This window comes from Channa argus, chromosome 2, assembly GCF_033026475.1.
Source record: "Channa argus isolate prfri chromosome 2, Channa argus male v1.0, whole genome shotgun sequence".
In the NCBI taxonomy this organism is placed as follows: domain Eukaryota; kingdom Metazoa; phylum Chordata; class Actinopteri; order Anabantiformes; family Channidae; genus Channa; species Channa argus.
In genome coordinates, this window is record NC_090198.1 from 29,088,105 (window position 1) to 29,097,290 (window position 9,186).

At 43.4% G+C, this 9,186-nt stretch overlaps 1 protein-coding gene across 3 annotated transcripts; it reads right to left on the reverse strand.

Annotated features, from left to right (window-relative positions):
* Positions 1–4,515: 4,515 nt before the first annotated feature.
* On the reverse strand, positions 4,516–8,555 carry cry5 (cryptochrome circadian regulator 5). Of its 3 annotated transcripts, none has more exons than XM_067490101.1 (11): positions 8,395–8,555; positions 7,909–8,133; positions 7,288–7,482; positions 7,079–7,197; positions 6,849–7,003; positions 6,579–6,719; positions 6,178–6,345; positions 5,930–6,070; positions 5,399–5,550; positions 5,081–5,313; positions 4,516–4,967 (listed from the first exon to the last, which is right to left on the reverse strand). In XM_067490101.1, exons 1-11 carry the CDS (start codon positions 8,457–8,459, stop codon positions 4,906–4,908), a joined length of 1,656 nt encoding a protein of 551 aa, XP_067346202.1. In that variant the 5' UTR covers positions 8,460–8,555; the 3' UTR covers positions 4,516–4,905. The 3 variants fall into 3 exon arrangements, with proteins under 3 accessions (XP_067346202.1, XP_067346212.1, XP_067346218.1); XM_067490111.1 differs by having other exon boundaries at positions 7,909–8,165; positions 8,395–8,482; XM_067490117.1 differs by lacking the exon at positions 6,579–6,719.
* Positions 8,556–9,186: the final 631 nt, after the last annotated feature.

Sequence of the window (9,186 nt, forward strand, 5' to 3'; positions counted from 1 at the left end):
AGTGTATTGTGTTAATAAGAGAGGAGTCCAGTCAAACATCTAAATATGTTCATAAAAATATGCTGTGTACACTGTTAAATACATGCCTTAAAGGGCAACTTCACCAATTTTCCACTTGCTTTCTGTGGCTTTATTTTAGGGTTTAAATCTACATTCGTGCTTTTAAACTTCCTTCTGATTTCACTATATTTAAACTTTTCTCTGCTTCTTGAACAAAATTTCGTCCATGATGACATCACCTGGAGGAGCTTTTTATCACTGGGAGTTCAGATGATGTCATCTGGAGGAGCTCTGGAAAAGCAGGTAAACCATGATTACAACCTCCGCAGCACGAGAAACAAAATGACACAATCTGAACTGAAGGTTCCTACAAGTGATGTCATCTGGAGGCATTTCTCAGATAGAAGTATAGCAATATTTTGATGTAGGCAAATCAGAGTGAATTTTAATGCATTCAATTACAGGTATTACTCAAACTACAACTTCATGAGCGAAGGCGTCTTTTAAAAAATGAAGTACGGTCGACTAGAATTATGATTTGGACAAATCACGATGCCTAGAATTGAAACTAGTTTGTTTAAGACAATCGTTTTCAGGTACTTTTACATGGCATTTCAGAAAAGATTCCATGAGCGATTCCCTACAATACACTCCCCGCTATGACACGCATGTGTAGGCTGGAGAACTGTGCCCGTCCACTGTGCATGGGCTGGAAGACACAGCTGCCTCTGGATGGTCTGGATAGTCTGGATGGGGTGTGTGCACACAAAAAGACCAAATCACTGTGTGGAAACGCAGCAGAGACACATTATTTAATGGTGTCTCCCCATTAAGCATGTGTGTAAATTGACCATAATGAAAGATCAACAGCTTTCAGCTTGTCCCTTCTTTTAGGGGTCTTCACAACAGAACTTTCTGCACATTGATTTGCCATGTGTTTTTATACCGGACGCCCTTCCGGCCACAGCCCTCCCATTGGCAGCAGGGTGGGGCCACACCTGGTGGGGTGGGATTCGAACCCCCTGACTTTTGCAATGCTCTACCACTGAGCCACCAGTTATTTTGAGCTGAGTCTAGGAGTCCACCTGTGACAAAGTGGCATGGTTTAGAAAGGCACAGGTCTCCTTAACTCCCAGTGTTTAAACAGAAGATGCTTTGAGTAAAAGTAAAAAGTCACAATGTGGGGGTGTTTCACAGCAGCCGCAACAAGGAGGCTGATCAGAGGATGAATGCAGACAAATGCTGTCAAGTCCTATAGGAAAATCTGCTCAAAGTGGATGAGACCTGAGGCTGGAGTGGTGGTTCCTCTTACTGCACGACAATGATCTGAAGCAAAGAGCCCAGACAGTCGTCCTGCAGCATCATAACATCTGTGGAGACACCTGATGACGGCAGCTGACTGACAGTTCCCATCAAATCTGAGAGGAAGGATCTGTCAGCACAAATGGAATAAAATGCACAAATCCAAGAACAACAGACCTTTGGAGACTTCGCCCAAAAGGCTCGACTGATTTCAATGAAATGAGCAGTGAAAATAATATTCTGATTACTCTGTAAATGACAAATATCTGTGTTGGACTTTGAGAATTCGCAGGAATATAAAGGCAAATTTGTGATGGTGTCGATCAATGTGCAGAAGATGATGAAGATGAGATGCGATGAAGTTTACGGCACAATAAAGTGCAAAAAAAGGGAGGTCTGAAAAAAAGGCACAAATTTCAAAAGAACTGATTATGTGTTGAGGCAGAAGTAAAACTGCGAGAGACCAGTGCTCATGAAAACAGAATCAAATCTCTATAAATGTTTCTTTCTACATTTAGTAGGATGACAGACATCCACCTGTTGCTTTGCTATGAAGTTTTGTTTTTGTGTAGTTCTGCTAATGACGTCATATTATGTGTGTGTGTCTCTCTCTCTCTGAAACATCATGATGCTCACTCACATCACCTGTGTTTATACCATTATCTGTATTTTGCCATATCAGAAATAGAAGACGTTTGCTGCAGGGCAAATGTAAATTGTTAGGATCAGTCATTAGAACCAGAGTGGTAATGGAGAAGCCCAGGTCTGCAGGACGTGAGCAGACTATGTGTGTGTCTGTGTGTGTCTGTGTGTGTGCCAGCGGAGAGCAAAAGGTATGAAGCAGGTTGGACAACTGTCAGCTCTTCAGTTTCACAGCGGCATTTATTCACCAGCCCCTGGGGTGTCCAATAAATAGTGACCTTTCAGCTTGTGGCCGTGACCCTTCGACGTGCGACTTCCTCTCGTCCCCCACTCTCTCCCCTGTTTTGGTGTGATTAGCTTAATCAGAAAAACTTTTGAGCAGTTCGACGTCCCCCCCGTTTTTTCGTTCGGCGTGAAGCACCTGGCTCTCGGAGAAACACCTGCTTTCAGCCACGTGCACAATATCAGGCAAAATCAATGTCAGCGTAGTTTCAGGTTCCTGTGTGATTAAACCGTGGCAGCATGTTTGTCCCAAACAGGTGCCGCTTGTAACATCTCTCCAAGCGAAGTAGCCTCACTGCAGATACCTTTGTGTTTAATGATGCTAAGAATCAGTATTGTTTGTTGGCTGACAGTGAAGCTGAAATTTAAATTGGCTTAAATGGGGATGTCTGCTGGCTCTGTCAGAAAATGGTGACAGAAACTTGAACTGACCCACTTTAAGCCAACAGACTGCTGCTGGCAGTTCCTCTGGTTTGGTTCTGATGCCAATCAAGTGCTTGAGTACATTCATATTATTTAAATATGAAACATTTCATAAAAAATGAACTTGACTGAGTGGCGTTATTATGGACAGAGATGTGTAGGAATAAATCCGCACGGCCTTAGCACATGCAGCCTGTGTCTATTCCTGTTCTCCACACTAGTAAACCTGGAATGCAGAAAGTTGGAATTAACTGTTTGATGCCTGTGGAGCAAAAGGAACCGAAATAAACCGCTACCACTGATGCTACATGAAACACCAGGCGCATGGGAACATGCTGTACTAATCCAGCTGGAATATTACAGCAGCCAGATCCAAGACGGTTTGAGCGGTGAGGTTTCGACACGGCCAGACGGGAAGACACACCCGGGACAGAAGACGCTATAGTTGTAGCTTTGGTCAGCGGTTAATGGACGTTTCAGGGACTGAGGTCAACATGTTTACAGAAGCAGAACAGCATAATACTGAACACACTGGTTTACTGACTGACTTTCAGAGCATTTTTTTCCCATGATGCAATTGAGAAAACTGCGCGCACGTACACACACACACACACAGATACACGGTTGGACAGCGGACTGTTTTGATGTTTGACAGGTCTCTGTGGAAACTGAGTTTGGCTTTGTACACCCGTCTGGCCCGCTGCTCAGGCTATGACATCATCTTCTGGATATTCACTCCAGCGTCGGCTCCAAGGAAGCAGAAACCGGAGACGACGTGACCTCCAGGGACAGCTGTGTGCCCCACACATCCTCCCTTCAAACACTGACTCTGCGTTCAGCCAATCACTGTCTGCACTATGACACTGTGGTGTTGTTGTGTATTGAGCGAAGGGCCAAACTTATACTGTGTTGCACGGGGACTATACTCCTGATTAAACATGAGCTGACAGTCACTATGTTGCATTACATACATTTGGTGAATTAACATGAATGACATGATGAATAAATCATTTATTTCCCACTGAAGGTCGAAAGTTTTATGTGACGGACTTTCAAAATGGTTCAATTACATTTTTGAAGTTGATAAAACTCCCCACAGCTGCTTAGACTGAAAACTGAACACAAAGCATTTATTCCCTAATGATCTGCGATAAAATGTTAATAAAGAAAATTCAACGGTGACAGATTTTTCTGCAGGTGGAACCACAGTGACCTCTTGTGGTAACACTGAGCAATGGCAGCTACAGTCAGGTTCATAAATACTGGAATGATGCTTTTTATCCTCTGTACACTGCTGCTTTGCCTTTGAAATGATACAGATGTCAGCGAAGACTTTCAGCTTTAATTCAGAACAAGGTGCAATCCACTGGTAACCCTGGAAAACCCATTAAGAGCCTGCCCAGTTCTGGATTAAGATTCTTTGGGCTGATGAAGGTTAAGTTGTACCAGAGTGATCGGTAGAAAGACGTCTGTAGAGGGAAAGACTGAAGGCAGAAAGACCCACAGACAAGCAGCGGCTAAAGGAAAGGAAGGAAACTCAGCATGTGGTCATGTCCATGGGTTCCACACTTCACTGACTGCAAAAGATTTTCATCCAAGTCCTAAAGGCAATAATTCTCTTTGTAATTTTGTTACATTTTATGAAATGTTTCATATTTAAATAATATGAATGTACTCAAGTAACAAAGTAACAGCTGGAAAGGCTCATTTTGAATTCAAATTCAATGTGGTTGTGACAGGTCAGGTGGTGTAAACCTGACCGTATGAAATGTCCCCACTAAAAAAAAAAAAAAAAAAGAGTTTCAGTTCAATTTCTGCTCTGAAAACAAATATCTTTTCCTTGTTAATTACATAAAAAACCTGAACATTTTTTTATATTTCATTATTTTAATTGGCCAATAAAAGCATCACATCACTGGAGACAAAAACCCAGTGTAGACATATTCAGGATGTAACAGTAAGGCACTTGGTTTTTAAAATTTTAGCTACATGAAAGAATAAAAAGTTTGTAAACCAGGATATATGAATCCCCATGAAACAAACATTCTTTAAGTTAAACCTTGTCCAAACCTGATCGGACCTAGAAGAATACTCACCAATACTCCTAAACATCCATAAAATGCAATATTAAAAAGTAGAGCTCTTCAAATTTCCAAAAACATACAGTAAACGTCCAGGCTGCATATTAAAGACACAGATCTGTTCAGCTTCAGCTTCAGGAAACACTTAAAGTACCTGCATGCATTTGTGCAGGCGTCAGTTTTTCTTTTGTTTCTTCGTCAGCATGTCAATGACTGATGGAGCCGTGCGCTTTACACCTAGAAAGGAAAACATAGGAACAATGCTGAATATGTGAGGTTCAATGAAAACATGCAGCCGCAGTATAAAAGCATAAACGTCACAGGTGATCAAACTGGCAGAAGGGCAATACCTCGCTTTTTGCTGGGTGATTTGCTCGGTGATTCCGTGGGGTGTGGAGATCTCTTGGCATAAGCTACCTTCATCCTCTGGACGTTTCTTTTGCTGACCACCTCATGCTGTACAATCGGGCGGGGATAGTCCTTACCCACAATACACCCCGCTGCCTGCTGCACACTGCGTGGAGCTTTCCAGGGCTCGTAGATATACTCTGCCGGGAACTTCTTAAGAAAAGGAAGGTACTTTCTGCAAAGACAGAAGATGAAGAGAAACTGGACGTAATGCATATATCCTTTGTGATCATTGGAGCCAACTACACTTGTGCTCATACCTAATGTAGTCTCCCCTTTTGTCCGTCTTCTTGCCAAAGGCGACAGGGGAGTAGACCCTGAAGAACTGGTGGAAGAACGTACTCGCTGAGAGCCACTGCCAGTTGCCAGCATTCAGAGCCCAGTCACCGTCCAACAAAAGGTCCTCAAACACCTTCAGAAGCAGAGAAGGACATGTTTTAAAAGCTCCCATGACATCTGCACTCCTGTAACACTGTCATGGTGGACAGTTTCTTAAAATGTGATTTAAAAAAGAAAATACACCCTAACATTATGACGACCAGTGCAATTTATTTTAAGGTTCTAATTTCTCAGGTTTTAGGATGAAACTGTCAGAAAGGTGATACATAATTCTACTCATGGCAGAGCTGCTGTGTTGGATGCTTTAAATTGCACAGGTTGAATGTTATGCCTGATCGGGCTACACAGTAAACTGCACCCACTCTGCAAAACTGCAGACTGCAAACTGTGTTGAGGACGTGGGCAGCTTAACCTTGTCCATAGCAACAAATAGGGCAAATTAGTTTACACACCTTCTGGCCTTCTTCCCAGCTGATCCACAGGTCTCCCCTGGTGAGAAAACACGCGACAGCATGTCTGGCCAGGTGGTGGATCCAGCCCTCCTGCCTCAGCTGGGTCATGATGGCATCAATGAAGGGGAAACCAGTGCGAGCCTTTACGGAAACACAGGACGACCGTAACTGTTCCCCAATTCAACTGTGATGACGTGAGCCTTTCGTGACTCGTTCAACTTTTAGTTTTTGAATTCGGACCACAGTACCTCTCTCCATGCAGCCAGATACTCAGGGTTTGTGTCCCAGTCCACCTGAGTACACACAGGGTTGCTCTCCATCTTGTTAAAGTTTGGGATGCCCACACTAGCTGTGTAGAAGAACTCTCTCCAGAGTAACTGTCCATGCAGAGAAACTGGAGGAAGTGAATGCTTCTTCTGAAAAACACACACAAACAACCGTCGCGATAACATTAAGCTATAAGCTGTGAAAGGGCTTTGCATTGATAACTGAACACGCTGCAACACATAATCTGGCCGCAGTTGAAAAGTATACGTACGCTCAGGAAACAAGTATAAACTTGAGCAGTGCGAATTAAACCAGTAAACCAACCACGCACTATTAGACGCCGACATAATTTCATTTGGACAGTTCTTGGATCTGTACTCACCCCCTGGTAAACATCTGCCAGCCTCCACCAAAATGTGCGTGCAGACAGGCAACCGAACGTGACATATGGACTGAGAACAGTGGTGCTTGGGCTAAGAGAATTCGGAGACGTCTCAGGCTTCTCAAAGCTACACACCCATCCCTGAGACACGGAGACAGGCCAGACGTCCGTTGCTAAGGTTGTTACTATGCAGTTGCATGTAAGTGTGTGGTAACAGCAGAGTGCAGTAACGCTGACTGAGACTTGTAGTGGGAAGAGAAATTAAAATACCGTTCGTTTCATGTGTTCATCGAGTCTCCTCAGAGCCTCCTGTTCTCCGCCTGGGAACAGCTCTTCTCCGAGAGCTGCAGTGTCACGGCCCAGCTCCTCCAGGGTCGGGATCCCATATGTCTGCTCGTGCTGTTCAGAACAAGGTGTTGTCACATCTGTAACATAAAAAAATACGTCACATAATGGGGTTTACTAACTAACAGTGATACAGTGGCATGTGTAGTGACTACCTTCCATGTCCTCCATGGTTGGAGCAGGGATCGGTCTCTTAGGAGGACCTAGACTCTTCACTATTGCCTGCAAACGCTTATAAGCAAGGGGGGGTTTCCCATTGTTTTCCTCTATTATCCTACAAAGAAAAGATACAAAATAAGCGTTTCATGTCTACACAATGCAGTAGCTTACTTGCGAATGTACATGTGTGCAGCCCAAGTTGTACCTGTCTATATCGTAAAGAGTGTGTGAGATTTTGTAGACGACTTTGACCCCGTGTTCTTTGGCCAGTGCCGCCACTTTTTTGTCTCTGGTCAAACTGTAGGGCTCCGTGTCGTATTCATACGTCATCGCTGTTATTTTCCACTTCTTAAACAGCTCGGGAAACACATCCTCCGGTTCCCCTCTGACAACAAAGAGTCTGCAGGCATGAAACACCACAAAATGACAGTGTAGCGCTATGATAACACCAGTCATCACAGAAAGTGTTCAGACAATCTACTGAGTTGTGAACTTATTATTATAATTTTTTGTTGTAGTTATTATTGCAGCTCTGAATCACTTTGGCCTCCAGGTCTCTCCACAGATGTTTAATGGGGTTTAAGTTTGCATTTTCCTTAAACTGTACATGGTTTATCTGGTTTATTTCGGTTTCACATAGCGGGTTAAAATCCAATGTGTCCTCCTCTCCCCAAGTGCACCTGTGGCTCGTTTGTACCTCTGTGCAGTTTTTTTTTTTCTGACAGGGTGACAACAAGCTGTATCATCTTACTCAGCAATGAACATACTGGTTTTTATTTTAATTGCAATTATCACTTGTTCCTAAAAGTTGTCCCTGTGTTTCTACCTGGAGTCAAGTTTCTTGAGGCTGCAGTCCAGGTCTTTCAGGGCTCCAATGAGGAACCTCCAGCGGTTGATGCCCACGCTGGTCGTGTAATAGAGGTTAGGGTCCAGGATGAACACTGGGTAAAGCTCCTTACAGTCCCTCAGAGCAGCCATCAGTGCTGGGTTATCATGCAGCCTGAGACCCTTGCGGAACCAGTGGATGCACTGATGAGCCATGCTGACGAGTCTGCGAACGCACCACAGGGGTTACAGGTAAGTCTGTATTGGCACGTTTAAAAGTTTGGAAATATGAGCGTAGGAAAAAACGACCATTGCATTTTACAGAGCTGCATCAAGTGATTCAGATGGAAATGTTATGCATTAATTCAGCTTCCTGTCTTTTTTGTCGCAGAAAACAACACAAAACGGCGCTTAGACTTGTGAGTTCAATGGAACTTCAATGAAACTATTTAAAAACCAAACAATGCGTTAAGAAGCCCAAATTTACCTGAAACGTGCTTCCCGGTTTCCGCTCGGCTCGTGCTTACGGAGAAAGTCGTTGTTTGATAACATTCACGGTGAGTGTGTTACAAAACAGGAAAACTGCTACGTCTGCAGGACAATCAGCCAATCAGAGGAGGATGAGGAACAAGTGGGCGGGGCTCTCCTGCCACGTCACAGACGGAAGTTTTTTCCCAGCTGTTAGCGGAAGGTTAAGGTTTTTCTTTTTTTCCTTGTATACAATATGCAACCATGTGTGTGAGGCACATTGGATGGGTTAAAAACATTAAGGCAGACAGAAATTCATACAAATAATAATAAACACGTAGAAATCCATACAAGGGACATCAAATTAATTTAAATAAAGAGAAACAAACCCACACCTTTGGAAGTGCAAACAGGGCTCAACAGGTCGCCTCACACATGTCTTCGTAGCCTCTAAGAAAAGACTTCTTCATTAGTCTCAAGGTCCACAGTGTCCTTTTCAAAAGCAGAAGTGAGGGATTCTCTTTCCCTCCATTTGAATGTGTAGATGAAAAACTTTGCCAGCAACAGCAGATTAAGTACCGTATCACTTCTCTTATCCTTCACAATGATACCAAAATTAGTGATTTCTAAACAGGAGTGGATCTGCAGACCGTCTGCTTTTCTGTGCTGAAACAATTGGGGATTTATTTTGGCCCTTTCCTTGTACTCAAGTGTTTCGGTCTGATGTTCTTGCTATTTAAATTCAAATCAAAATTCTCAATGACTCTCAATGTATATCATGTTGTCTTTCACCATAGCTCCTATTATTCTA